General features: G+C 31.8%; 1 protein-coding gene across 4 annotated transcripts in view; it reads right to left on the bottom strand.

The window, feature by feature from the left end:
* The window catches only part of phtf (putative homeodomain transcription factor), a 171564-nt gene that overhangs the window by 19419 nt on the left and 137448 nt on the right, over positions 1–14697 (bottom strand). For all 4 annotated transcript variants that reach the window (XM_089098552.1, XM_089098549.1, XM_089098550.1 and 1 more), the window contains one exon: positions 9896–10124. In XM_089098552.1, coding sequence (XP_088954678.1) covers positions 9896–10124 — 229 coding nt within the window. The remainder of the gene's footprint in view (positions 1–9895; positions 10125–14697) is intronic.

Here is a 14697-nt window from a genome sequence, read left to right as displayed (position 1 = left end):
GTATTGATAGCACTGAATCACTTTTTAGAAAGTTTAAAATTTTAAAGGTTGGTGAAATAAGGGATTATCAAATTGGAGTTTTTGTATTTCAGTGTCTGAATGGTTTTGCACCGGATTTTTTTATGAATATTTTTAAGCCTAAGTCGTTTTATCACGATTATTCGACTAGGAGTGCGGATAGTCTTGCATCTGAGCCACGGAACACAACGAGAGCGAGTCAAGTGACCAGACACATGGGCCCGTCAGTTTGGAATTCGTTCCCAGATTCTGTTCGTCAAGCTGAAAGTGTGCCGCAACTTAAAACCCGTATTAAAAATCATTTCTTTTCAGGAATTTGGTAGTGTTAATGGTTCGAGAGAAGGCTTTTTTTTTTTTTTTTTGTAGATATTTTATTTTTATTTATTTTTTTATATTTTGTGCCATTATATATTTATAATTATTTTCTTTTATTATTATTGTTTTCCACTTTTTTAATTTTATTTGGTTTGATGATTTGGCATGCATGATATCCAACCAGTCGCTTTTTCAAGCATCTTCTTTCTTTATTTAGTCTTTTTTTAAAATTTTGTTGTTTTTTTGTTAATAAAAATTTATTAACCTGAACCTGAATTAAAAAGAAAATCAAGCTCACGCGCTGAGGGACATTGCAGAAACAATTCCAATAGAATTTGCAAAAATAGTTCCTAATCGTTGTCATTTTGCAGAGACACAGGCATGGCAGCTGTCAGCTATCAGGTAGCTATCAGCTATCTCCAGCAGCTATGCAGCTATCAGTGACCTCTCGGCTCTCTTTATGTCCGATCTCAAGAATTTGATAAGGCTCATAGAACTTGTTTTCGATGCAAGTTCGTTTAATTGTTTATTAATAATTTTTTTTCGTTTTTAATCCCACGTCCTATAAAAAAGGACATTTGTGTATATATATATAAAAAAAAAGTGTTATAAAAATAAAAAAGAGAGAATACACTACAATTATAAAAGAATGAAATTAACTAAAAATTAGTTAGTTCGGCATATTGTTTTCGCTATATCTACCACATAGGTCTAGAAACAGTTGGATTACTTCTATAAAGGAATCCATGCGTGGTAACATGATCAGCCAAAAATATCAGCCTAACAATGCAATTTGTCTGAAGAGTTCGTTTTTGCATGTTTTTTTTTATACAAATCTCTTGATTATTTGGCTTATCCACGTGACATTTCCAATAAATGAAATGTAGTGTGGCTTAGCTTAGATTATCTTCGTTGTGGTTATGATCATGCTCCTTAGATTTGAATTAATTCTTCTCATTAAAAACGCATTAAATTCTTCATGGCCTAGCTTGAAAATGATATATTCATATCATTTACAACTTTTCTATACAAATCACACAAACAATAAAAACTTGGATGGGAATTAAAAAAAAATCATTGCACATCTTTTGAATAGTCGTGTCAGGAAGATACCTCCTTCTTTCTTCCTTTCTTCCTCCTTCTTCTCTTCTTTATTGTGCAACACTGGGGTTGCGCCTTTCTATATAATCAATAATCGTAATTTTCTTCAATAAAAATTTGATGATATGATAATACTGATAACAATCCCTATCATTGCAATATTGTATTTTCGATTAAATAAAGGATGAGCCAACATATATTTTGCCAGGAATGTCTTGTTTCAAAGGATGTGAAGCATCAAGCGGTGACGAAATCGAGCGGGAAGCACAACGGTCTAGATATCTCAGATGCTGATATGCAAGAGTTTAAAGTGGTTGGAAGGATTTGCTAAGCAACAGCTAAATGGAGCCTAAATTCATTTTCAAGAAACGTTTATGGGTTCAGCAACTAACATTTCAGTACCGACCTGGGACAGGGTTACCAATTGGAAACATTTTATGTAAAAAAAAAGACGGGCTCCTACGTGCCGGGACATAATGACATAAAACGGGAAAAAACGGTTTTTAGGAATTTGGGATATAAAAGGGACACATTTTGTAAATTTATGACATAAAATTAAACATTTCCCACCTGGGTATATATTTTTGCAACAAACTGTTGCTTTTCATAAAAGTAGTACGGTTTCTCGGTATTTGTATATTTCTGAGCATCCAGGTTTTCACCCAGACCTTGCCAGACTGTGACCTTGGTCCTTTATATCCACTTACTCCACTACTTAGCATTTCCTTTTATTGTTTGGGAGTTAATGGTGCTTTACGTTTGTTTCTTTTCCTTTTGTTGTTTGGAAGTTAATGGTGCTTTACGTTTGTTACTTTTCCTTTTGTTGTTTGGGTGTTAATGGTGCTTAGGTTTTGTTTCTTTTCCTTTTGTTGTTTGGGAGTTAATGGTGCTTTATGTTTGTTTCTTTTCCCTTTGTTGATTGGGAGTTAATGGTGCTTTACGTTTGTTTCTTATCCTTTTGTTGTTTGGGAGTTAATGGTGCTTTATGTTTGTTTCTTTTCCTTTTGTTGTTTGGGAGTTATTGGTGCTTTACGTTTGAGTTAATGGTGCTTTACGTTTGTTTCTTTTTCTTTTGTTGTTTGGGAGTTAATGGTGCTTTATGTTTGTTTCTTTTCCCTTTCTTGATTGGTAGTTAATGGTGCTTTACGTTTGTTACTTTTCCTTTTCTTGTTTGGTAGTTAATGGTGCTTTACGTTTGTTTATTTTCCTTTTGTTGTTTGGGAGTTAACGGTGTTTTACGTTTGTTTCTTTTCATTTTGTTGTTTGTGAGTTAATAGTGATTTACGTTTGTTTCTTTTACTTTTGTTGTTTGGGATTTAATGGTGCTTTACGTTTGTTACTTTTTGTTTTGTTGTTTGTTAGTTATTGGTGCTTAACGTTTGTTTATTTTCTTTTTTTTGTTTGGGAGTTAAAGGTGCTTTACGTTTGTTTCTTTTCCTTTTGTTGTTTGGGAGTTAAAGGTGCTTTAAGTTTGTTTCTTTTCCTTTTGTTGTTTGGGAGTTAATGGTGCTTTAAGTTTGTTTCTTTTAATTTTGTTGTTTGGGAGTTAATGGTGCTTTACGTTTGTTTCTTTTTCTTTTGTTGTTTGGAAGTTAATGGTGCTTTACGTTTGTTCCTTTTCCTTTTGTTGTTTGGGAGTTAATGGTGCTTAGGTTTTGTTTCTTTTCCCTTTGTTGATTGGGAGTTAATGGTGCTTTACGTTTGTTTCTTATCCTTTTGTTGTTTGGGAGTTAATGGTGCTTTATGTTTGTTTCTTTTCCTTTTGTTGTTTGGGAGTTAATGGTGATTTACGTTTGAGTTAATGGTGCTTTACGTTTGTTTCTTTTTCTTTTGTTGTTTGGGAGTTAATGGTGCTTTACGTTTGTTTCTTTTCCTTTTCTTGTTTGGGAGTTAATGGTGCTTTACGTTTGTTCCTTTTTCTTTTGTTGTTTGGTAGTTAATGGTGCTTTACGTTTGTTTATTTTACTTTTGTTGTTTGGGAGTTAAGGGTGTTTTACGTTTGTTTCTTTTCCTTTTGTTGTTTTGGAGTTAATAGTGCTTTACTTTTGTTTCTTTTACTTTTGTTGTTTGGGAGTTAATGGTGCTTTACGTTTGTTCCTTTTACTTTTGGTGTTTTGTAGTTAATGGTGCTTCACGTTTGTTAATTTTCTTTTTGTTGTTTTGGAGTTAAAGGTGCTTTACGTTTGTTTATTTTCCTTTTGTTGTTTGGGAGTTAACGGTGCTTTACGTTTGTTTCTTGTGCTTTTGTTGTTTGGGAGTTAATGGTGATTTAAGTTTGTTTCTTTTCCTTTTGTTGTGTGGGAGTTAATGGTGCTTTACGTTTGTTACTTTTTCTTTTGTTGTTTGGAAGTTAATGGTGCTTTACGTTTGTTCCTTTTCCTTTTGTTGTTTGGGTGTTAATGGTGCTTAGGTTTTGTTTCTTTTTCTTTTGTTGTTTGGGAGTTAATGGTGCTTTAAGTTTGTTTCTTTTCCCTTTGTTGTTTGGTAGTTAACGGTGCTTTACGTTTGTTTATTATAATGTTCTTGTTTGGGAGTTAACGTTGCTTTATGTTTTTTTCTTTTTCTTTTGTTGTTCGTGATTTAAGGGTGCTTTACGTTTGTTTCTTTTACTTTTGTTGTTTGGGAGTTAAAGATGATTTAATTTTGTTCCTTTTCCTTTTGTTGTTTGTTAGTTAATTGTGATTTACGTTTGATTCTTTTTCTTTTGTTGTTTGGGAGTTAATGGTGCTTTACGTTTGTTACTTTTACTTTTGTTGTTTGGTAGTTAATGGTGCTTCACGTTTGTTTATTTTCATTTTGTTGTTTGGGAGTTAACGGTGCTTTACGTTTGTTTATTTTACTTTTGTTGTTTGGGAGTTAACGTTGCTTTACGTTTGTTTCTTTTCCTTTTGTTGTTTGGGAGTTAATGGTGCTTTACGTTTGTTTCTTTTCCTTTTGTTGTTTGGGAGTTAATGGTGCTTTACGTTTGTTACTTTTCCTTTTGTTGTTTGGAAGTTAATGGTGCTTTACGTTTGTTCCTTTTAATTTTGTTGTTTGGGTGTTAATGGTGCTGAGGTTTTGTTTCTTGTCCTTTTGTTGTTTGGGAGTTAATGGTGCTTTATGTTTGTTTCTTTTCCCTTTGTTGATTGGGAGTTAATGGTGCTTTACGTTTGTTTCTTATCCTTTTGTTGTTTGGGAGTTAATGGTGCTTTATGTTTGTTTCTTTTAATTTTGTTGTTTGGGAGTTAATGGTGCTTTACGTTTGAGTTAATGGTGCTTTACGTTTGTTTCTTTTTCTTTTGTTGTTTGGGAGTTAATGGTGCTTTATGTTTGTTTCTTTTCCCTTTGTTGATTGGGAGTTAATGGTGCTTTACGTTTGTTTCTTTTCCTTTTCTTGTTTGGGAGTTAATGGTGCTTTACGTTTGTTCCTTTTTCTTTTGTTGTTTGGTAGTTAATGGTGCTTTACGTTTGTTTATTTTCATTTTGTTGTTTGGGAGTTAACGGTGTTTTACGTTTGTTTCTTTTCCTTTTGTTGTTTGGGAGTTAATTGTGCTTTACGTTTGTTTCTTTTACTTTTGTTGTTTGGGAGTTAATGGTGCTTTACGTTTGTTCCTTTTTCTTTTGTTGTTTGGTAGTTAATGGTGCTTCACGTTTGTTTATTTTCTTTTTGTTGTTTTGTAGTTAACGGTGCTTTACGTTTGTTTATTTTCCTTTTGTTGTTTGGGAGTTAACTATGCTTTAAGTTTGGTTCTTGTGCCTCTTTTGTTTGGGAGTTAACGGTGATTTACGTTTTTTTATTTTCCTTCTGTTTTTTGGAAGTTAATGGTGCTTTAAGTTTGTTAATTTTACTTTTGTTGTTTGGAAGTTAATGGTGCTTTACGTTTGTTCCTTTTCCTTTTGTTGTTTGGGTGTTAATGGTGCTTAGGTTTTGTTTCTTTTCCTTTTGTTGTTTGGGAGTTAATGGTGCTTTATGTTTGTTTCTTTTCCTTTTGTTGATTGGGAGTTAATGGTGCTTTACGTTTGTTTATTATCCTTTTGTTGTTTGGGAGTTAATGGTGCTTTATGTTTGTTTCTTTTCCTTTTGTTGTTTGGGAGTTAATTGTGCTTTACGTTTGAGTTAATGGTGCTTTAATTTTGTTTCTTTTCCTTTTGTTGTTTGGGAGTTAATGGTGCTTTACGTTTGTTTCTTTTCCTTTTCTTGTTTGGGAGTTAATGGTGCTTTACGTTTGTTCCTTTTTCTTTTGTTGTTTGGTAGTTAATGGTGCTTTACGTTTGTTTATTTTCCTTTTGTTGTTTGGGAGTTAACGGTGTTTTACGTTTGTTTCTTTTCCTTTTGTTGTTTGGGAGTTAATAGTGCTTTACGTTTGTTTCTTTTCCTTTTGTTGTTTGGGAGTTAATGGTGCTTTACGTTTGTTACTTTTTCTTTTGTTGTTTGGTAGTTAATGGTGATTAACGTTTGTTTATTTTCTTTTTGTTGTTTGGGAGTTAAAGGTGCTTTACGTTTGTTTCTTTTTCTTTTGTTGTTTGGGAGTTAATGGTGCTTTACGTTTGTTTCTTTTCCTTTTGTTGTTTGGGAGTTAAAGGTGCTTTACGTTTGTTACTTTTTCTTTTGTTGTTTGGTAGTTAATGGTGCTTAACGTTTGTTTATTTTCCTTTTGTTGTTTGGGAGTTAACGGTGCTTTACGTTTGTTTCTTTTCCTTTTGTTGTTTGGGAGTTAATGGTGCTTTACGTTTGTTTCTTTTCCTTTTGTTGTTTGGGAGTTAATGGTGCTTTACGTTTGTTTATTTTCCTTTTGTTGTGTGGGAGTTAACGGTGCTTTACGTTTGTCTCTTTTCCTTTTGTGGTTCGGGAGTTAATGGTGCTTTACGTATGTTTCTTTTACTTTTGTTGTTTGGTAGTTAATGGTGCTTTACGTTTGTTTCTTTTCCTTTTGTTGTTCGGGAGTTAATGGTGCTTTACGTTTGTTTCTTTTCCTTTTGTTGTTTGGGAGTTAACGGTGCTTTACGTTTGTTTCTTTTCCTTTTGTTGTTTGGGAGTTAATGGTGCTTTACGTTTGATTCTTTTCCTTTTGTGGTTTGGGAGTTAATGGTGCTTTACGTCTGTTTATTTTCCTTTTGTTGTTTGGGAGTTAATGGTGCTTTACGTTTGTTTCTTTTCCTTTTGTTGTTTGGGAGTTAATGGTGCTTTACGTTTGTGTCTTTTCCTTTTGTTTTTTGGGAGTTAATGGTGCTTTACGTTTGTTTCTTTTCATTTTGTTGTTTGGGAGTTAATTGTGCTTTACGTTTGTTCCTTTTTCTTTTGTTGTTTGGTAGTTAATGGTGCTTCACGTGTGTTTCGTTTATTTTTGTTTTTTGGGAGTTAACGGTGCTTTTCGTTTGTCACTTTTACTTTTGTTGTTTGGGAGTTAATGGTGCTTTACGTTTGATTATTATAATTTTTTGGATTTGGAGTTAATTGTTATTTAAGTTTGTTTCTTTTACTTTTGTTGATTGGGAGTTAACGGTGCTTTACGTTTGTTTCTTTTCCTTTTGTCATTTGGGAGTTAACGGTGCTTTACGTTTGTTTCTTTTCCTTTTGTTGTTTGGGAGTTAATGGTGCTTTACGTTTGTTCCTTTTTCTTTTGTTGTTTGGGAGTTAAAGGTGCTTTACGTTTGTTTATTTTCTTTTTGTTGTTTGGGAGTTAAAGGTGCTTTACGTTTGTTTCTTTTCCTTTTGTTGTTTGTGAGTTAATGGTGTTTTACGTTTTTTCCTTTTTCTTTTGTTTTTCGGTAGTTAATGGTGATTCACGTTTGTTTATTTTCCTTTTGTTGTTTGGGAGTTAACGGTGCTTTACGTTTGTTTCTTTTAATTTTGTTGTTTGGGAGTTAACGGTGCTTTACGTTTGATTATTTTCCTTTTGTTGTTTTTGAGTTAATTGTGCTTTACGTTTGTTTATTTTACTTTTGTTGTTTGGGAGTTAACGGTGCTTTACGTTTGTTTCTTTTCCTTTTGTTGTTTGGGAGTTAACGGTGCTTTACGTTTGTTTCTTTTCCTTTTTTTGTTTGGGAGTTAATGGTGCTTTACGTTTGTTCCTTTTTCTTTTGTTGTTTGGTAGTTAATGGTGCTTTACGTTTGTTTATTTTCCTTTTGTTGTTTGGGAGTTAACGGTGCTTTACGTTTGTTCCTTTTTCTTTTGTTGTTTGGTAGTTAATGGTGATTTACGTTTGTTTATTTTCCTTTTGTTGTTTGGGAGTTAACGGTGCTTTACGTTTGTTTCTTTTCCTTTTGTTGTTTGGGAGTTAACGGTGCTTTACGTTTGTTTATTTTCCTTTTGTTGTTTGGGAGTTAACGGTGCTTTACGTTTGTTTCTTTTCCTTTTGTTGTTTGGGAGTTAACGGTGCTTTACGTTTTTTCCTTTTTCTTTTGTTGTTTGGTAGTTAATGGTGCTTTACGTTTGTTTATTTTCCTTTTGTTGTTTTGGAGTTAACGGTGCTTTACGTTTGTTTCTTTTAATTTTGTTGTTTGGGAGTTAAAGGTGCTTTACGTTTGATTCTTTTCCTTTTGTTGTTTGGGAGTTAAGTGTGCTTTACGTTTGTTTATTTTCCTTTTGTTGTTTGGGAGTTAACGGTGCTTTACGTTTGTTTCTTTTCCTTTTGTTGTTTGGGAGTTAATGGTGCTTAGGTTTTGTTTCTTTTCCTTTTGTTGTTTGGGAGTTAATGGTGCTTTACGTTTGTTTATTTTCCTTTTGTTGTTTGGGAGTTAACGGTGCTTTACGTTTGTTTCTTTTCCTTTTGTTGTTTGGGAGTTAACGGTGCTTTACGTTTGTTTATTTTCCTTTTGTTGTTTGGGAGTTAACGGTGCTTTACGTTTGTTTATTTTCCTTTTGTTGTTTGGGAGTTAATGGTGCTTTACGTTTTTTCCTTTTCCTTTTGTTGTTTGGGAGTTAAGGGTGCTTTACGTTTGATTATTTTCCTTTTGTTGTTTGGGAGTTAACGGTGCTTTACGTTTGTTTCTTTTCCTTTTTTTGTTTGTGAGTTAAGGGTGCTTTACGTTTGATTATTTTCCTTTTGTTGTTTGGTTGTTAACGGTGCTTTACGTTTGTTTCTTTTCCTTTTGTTGTTTGGGAGTTAAAGGTGCTTTACGTTTGTTTATTTTCCTTTTGTTGTTTGGGAGTTAACGGTGCTTTACGTTTGTTCATTTTCCTTTTTTTGTTTGGTAGTTAATGGTGTTTTATGTTTGTTCCTTTTTCTTTTGTTGTTCGGTAGTTAATGGTGCTTTACGTTTGTTTATTTTCCTTTTGTTGTTTGGGAGTTAACGGTGCTTTACGTTTGTTTCTTTTCCTTTTGTTGTTTGGTAGTTAAAGTTGCTTTACGTTTGTTTCTTTTCCTTTTGTTGTTTGGGAGTTAATGGTGCTTTACGTTTGTCTCTTTTCCTTTTGTTGTTTGGGAGTTAATGGTGCTTTACGTTTGTCTCTTTTCCTTTTGTTGTTTGGGAGTTAATGGTGCTTTACGTTTGTTCCTTTTCCTTTTTTTGCTTTATATTCCGCATACTTTTATGAGAAAATAACTTGTTATTTTCTCATATAAATAAAATTTGATATTGCTATTGTTAATACAAAAAAGAGATAGAAAAACATTAACGCTGTGAATGTCCAAATCAAGGGACAAAGATAAGAGACAAAGAACGAAAGGACACACAGAGAAGCATAAGAAAGTTGATGCGAACATTCGTAAATTATAATTGATATGCCTACGTATCCCATTGTATTGAAGGGCGTTATATTCATACCCAATTGATGTGTCCAATTTTTTGCCAGAAAAAAAAAGACGAGAAACCTGACTGATTTATTCGTAGACGCCGATAATTTCTTACCCATACAGCTATGAATGTCCAAATCAAGGGACAAATATAAGAGGAAAAGAGAGAAATGACACAAGGAAGAAGCATAAGAAAAAACGAGAGATAATTTACAAATGTCCACATCAAAGGATAAACACAAGAGAAAAAGACGGAAAAAATATAAGAAAGAAGTATAAGGAGACAGGACATATTTTATAAATGTTCACATCGTGGGACAAATACAAGAGACAAAGAGAGTGAAGACATAAGATAGAACCACAAAAGAGGTCACTTATGAATGTCAAAATCAAGGGACAAGCATAAGAAAAATTTGATTGATAAAATTGTCAAATTTTATGTAAAATTTTGTCAAATTTTTTAAACTTAAATCCAGTGTCAAATTTTGAGCCAGAAAAGAAGGTGTAACCTGACTGGTTTATTTGTATGGAATTTTAAGCCACTACAGACACCAGTTCGTTAACCATTTAAACATTTTTTATAAGTAAACTTTCTGCTTCCCTGTCTTCATATTTTGATATTTCTGGCTTTATTCAATCTTAAATGATATAAAGTACTAACATTTTTCCAGGTCGTAATATTAAAATTTCGGCTTATCGTAGCCTTTTTCGAGAAAAAAGGAATTAAAAAAGCAAAAGCACTTGCCTTTATGAAAGAGCGAACGGAAAGCCAAGTTTTGATATTCCTAACTTTATTCAATCGAAAATGCGGAACGTCAGAACGTCTAGCTCGTCGTGAAGATGTCAGATGAGAAAAGAGTTTGGCATACAAAAATCGTTGCTTGAATGTCCTTTCAGCTATGGCCATTAGGAATAAAAAACCAGACCCCATCACAAACCGTTGCAAAGCTGCCGAGATGACTACGAATTTTTCTCTGAAAATAAAGTTAAGAAATAAAATAGAATAACTAATTAAAAAAAATATGCCTGTGTAATTGACTCCTTTTACTTTTATCTTCACAATTTGAATTGCGAAAAAGATAAATTATTCATACAAAGTTCATAAATAACGATATAACTTGAAGTACAAGAACGGTGAATTATTTTACAAAAATGTTCATAAATAGTCAAATAAATAGAAATGCAGTAGTGTTATGTTGTATTGCAAAACGTTAATAAATAAAAAAATAAATTGAAGAGCAAAAATGTTATATTGTACCGTAGAAATGTTGAAAAATAAAGATTCAAATAAAGGTATAAAAACATTATATTTTATTGAGAAAAATTCAAGTGCAAAACCGTCATATTGTATTGCAAAAACGTAAATAAACATTAATATAAACTGAAGGGTAAAAATATTCTATTGCATCGCAGAAAGCTGATAAATAACAATTAAAATAGAAACGTAAGAAACGTTACATTTACTGAGAAAAATTTAAGTTCAAAACCCTCATATTGTATTTGGCAAACTTAAATCCATGTTAATATTAACTGAAGGGTAAAAATGTTCTATTTCATTAAAAAACGTTAATAAACAACGATACAAACCGAATTTTAAATTATTTTTATTGCATTGCAAAATGTTAATAATTAACTAAGTAAGCTGAAGTGCAAAAACTGTTAATAAATAGCAACATAAATGTAACTATAAAAACTTTAATCTTATATCGTAAAACGTTAAAAATTATTCACACAAGCGTTAAAAAATAACAATATAAAATCGTTTATATTGTATCACAAAACCGTTCAATAAAATAAAAAATAGTAAAGAACAAATAAATGTGTAATAATAATAAACATATAAATAAGGGGTTCCGGTGTTACCCACTAAGAGTCTGATTAGCCCCTCACCTCGAGCTCAACTCGATACCGACTCGACAACTCTCCTTCAAGACAAACCCAAATTGATAGTATTATCTTCAAAGAGGTATTTGACTTTGACTTTCTTTGATGAGTTGATCCACTTTAACCTAACAAGCGAAGCTAAATTATAGTATTTAAAAAGGAAATAAAGCAATAATACTAGAAAGGCACCTAGAGTCTATTTTCTATTAATATATTTTTATACTAATAACTAATAGTGTGTTAATTAAGTAATAATAGTGTGTTAATTAATAGGGTGTTAATTAAGTGTGCTAATAACTAATAGTGTGTTAATTAAGTAATATTATACGGTATACAATAATATTAATGCTATAAAACACTAATAATAATGTTAATAATATTATTCAATGTTAAATGTATAGTGTATTTTATTATATTTTTTAAAATAGATTGTAATTCAATAGTTCATAATTGAAATAATAAAGTTTCATACTAATAGTGTGTTAATAAAAACTCGTTAAGAGTCTGATTAGCCCCTCACCTCGAGCTCAACTCGATACCAACTCGACAACTCTCCTTCAAGACAAACCCAAATCGATAGTATTATCTTCAAAGAGGTATCTGACTTTCTTTGATGATTTGATCTACTTTAACCTAACAAGCGAAGCTAAATTATAGTATTTAAAAAGGAAATAAAGCAATAATACTAGAAAGGCACCTAGACTATATTTTCTATTAATATATTTATTACACTAAAAACTAATAGTGTGTTAATTAAGTAATATTATAATTATTATTATAATAATAATATATTTAATAATTATATTTTATTTATTTATTTATTTATTTCCTGTCAAAAAAAGGTACAAAAGACAGAGTATCACTAAAAAAGAAAAAACACACACAAAAAAACAAATTACAACACATTACACATAATCGAACAAATTACAAAGACGACAAACAAAAACTCAATTATACACTGCATTGCAGGAACGTAAGAAATCTTACTTTTTAAACTCATAAGTACTGAAGAAACATAAACAATATGATTGATAACTTCAATTCAACTAACCTAACCTACAGCAAAATACTTGATAACTTCGATTCATAATTAATGATAGCTTCAGTACAATAAATTCAATATTGTACTTAAATAATATTGTAATTAAATAATATTGTACGGTATACAATAATATTAATGTTATAATACACTAATAATAATGCTAATAATATTATTCAATGTTATTTTTTATAGTGATTTTTATTATATTTTTTAAAATCAAGTGTAGTTCAATAGTTTGTAATTGAATTAGTAAAGTTTAGGAAGCAAAAGAACTGTGAATTTGGCCAACAGTTCATGAATCAGGAACGTACAGTGGGCAGGAGCTTTGTCTTGGTGGAGAAACCAATTTTATTTTTCCAGGGGATAGGCTTTTTCTACTGGTGCTTCATGCAAACGATCAAGTAATCAAGATCTCCATATGCAATTTTTGGTGGTAGCAGGCACCGAATTTAAAAGAGAAACGTGGGTGAAAAATCAGGAAGAAAGAAGCTAAGAAAATATGGCTCAAAACAGCTCAAGAAGTCGTTTGGGCCATTTATGCGGTTATTTCTTATTTATTTCAACGGTTAAACGTGACAACACTGACGGAACTATGGCACCACCCCAAAAACTTTTGAATTGGTAAAGTTTAATCCAACAAACGAAATCTCGAACAAAACGAGTGATTTAAAGTAGAGGCAGTGAAAATGAAATCTGATTGTTTTAATGATTAAGTGGAAACTTAATCACTAAATAAACATATCTCTTTAAATTAACATATCTCTTTAAATTAACATATCTTAAACAAAATTAACATATCTCCAAAAATGAGGAAAACCAGGAATTGAACATTTAATAACCAAGATCTCCATGTGCAATTTTTGGTAGTAGCAGGCACCGAATTTAAAAGAGAGAAACGTAGGTGAAAAATCAGGAAGAAATAAGCTAAGAATATGTGGCTCAAAACAGCTTAAGAATTCGTTTGGGCCATTTACGCGGTTATTTTTTATTTATTTCACCGATTAAAAGTGACAACACTGACGAAAATATGCGAGGGGTTAATAACTGGGCATTTTGAGGGACACCTGGAGGCATGAGGCACGTAGGCATGCCTCCGGAGGCACGCCGGAGGCATATTCCAAAGGGCGCAATATGTAAATATATACAGCTTGCCTGTTATTCGGTATCTGTCGAATATTTCAGCACCTTCAAAAGCGATCTTTTAAAACTTGGAAAAAATCATTTACGGGTTTATTTGGCAGGGAAAAGAACCCCCAAGACTGAAAACAACTGATATGTACCTAAAGAAGAAGACTGCAAGTTGTTGATATCCATGCACAAACTAGGTAACCCTACGATGGCACTGATGGTGTCACTTTTTCCTATTACACATGCAGCGTTGCCAAGTGTAATAGCAGTGAAAATGAAATCTGACTGTTTAAATGATTAAGTAGAAACTTAATCATTAAATAAACATATCTCTTTAAATTAACAGATCTTAAATTAAAATATTATCTTAAACTAACAAATCTTAAATTAAATTAACATATCCTAAATTAAATCATATCCTAAATTAACATATCCTTAAATCAACATACCCTTAAATTAACATATCTTAAACAAAATTAACATATCTCCAAAAATTAGGAAAAGCAGGAATTGAACATTTAATAATCAATATTTCCCAACACTTTCAGGAACGATATATATAAATATTAAAAAAAAAGAATATAGTAGTTTTTAATATTTACAACTGGCATGTAAATTAGGCTATTAACAGTGGAACACGTCACAAAGACAATCGACCGTTTTAATTACAAAATATTATCGTATGTCCAGTTTGAATTCGATTTATTGGTTTTACTTATATTTGAACGCACGAAAAATCAAGAAAGGAAGACACACGGTAGACATTTGATTTTTATTCAAAAATACTATTATATAATTCACATTTAAAAAAATATGGGAGAAGCCGAATTCTTCCTTTTTGGGAGAAACCACACAGATTGTCAAGCAAATAAACCAGTGGAGCTGAAGCTTCCCTTTTAACATGGAAGTATATGACAATATACTCTTTTTTTCTTTTGTTATCCTCTTTGGCCTTAAGATTATCAATTTTGCTCATCTCTGTAAATAGGCAGTTAAGTCGAATATAACAGTATTTTGGGCCATTAGTGAAGTCGTTTGGGCCATTTACGCAGTTATTTTTTATTTCACCGGTTAAAAGTGACAACACTGACAAAAATGTGGCACTACGCCAAAAACTTTTCAATTTTGAATAATTAAAATAAAAATCTTTGGTTGAGGCGTTAATAGCCCAAGATGGGTCTTTAAGGGTTATATTATACGCAAAAAAATGCCCCAAGATTTTGATTTTCTATCGAACTGAGTTGAGGTAACATGTTTCATTTCCTTTTTCTTCCGTGTCCTTTGTCTGTGTCAATAGAAAACACCCATTTTTTCCTTCTCCGCAGCTAGCGGGGCATTGGAACATCATGGAGAGCTATTTAAGGGCTGATTTTAAAGGAAATTGTCACATCTACGTGCTTTTGTAATTAACAAAATACAATATTTAAAATAAACATTTTGATACAATTCTAGAGAGATCACTAAAAGTCCGATTTGTAGCTTTTGAGAAGCAC

This window comes from Artemia sp. Qi Xiang Cuo, chromosome 13 (assembly GCF_049724085.1).
Source record: "Artemia sp. Qi Xiang Cuo chromosome 13, ASM4972408v1, whole genome shotgun sequence".
Classification (NCBI taxonomy): Eukaryota; Metazoa; Arthropoda; class Branchiopoda; order Anostraca; family Artemiidae; genus Artemia; species Artemia sp. Qi Xiang Cuo.
This window is presented reverse-complemented; position numbering and strand designations above follow the sequence as displayed.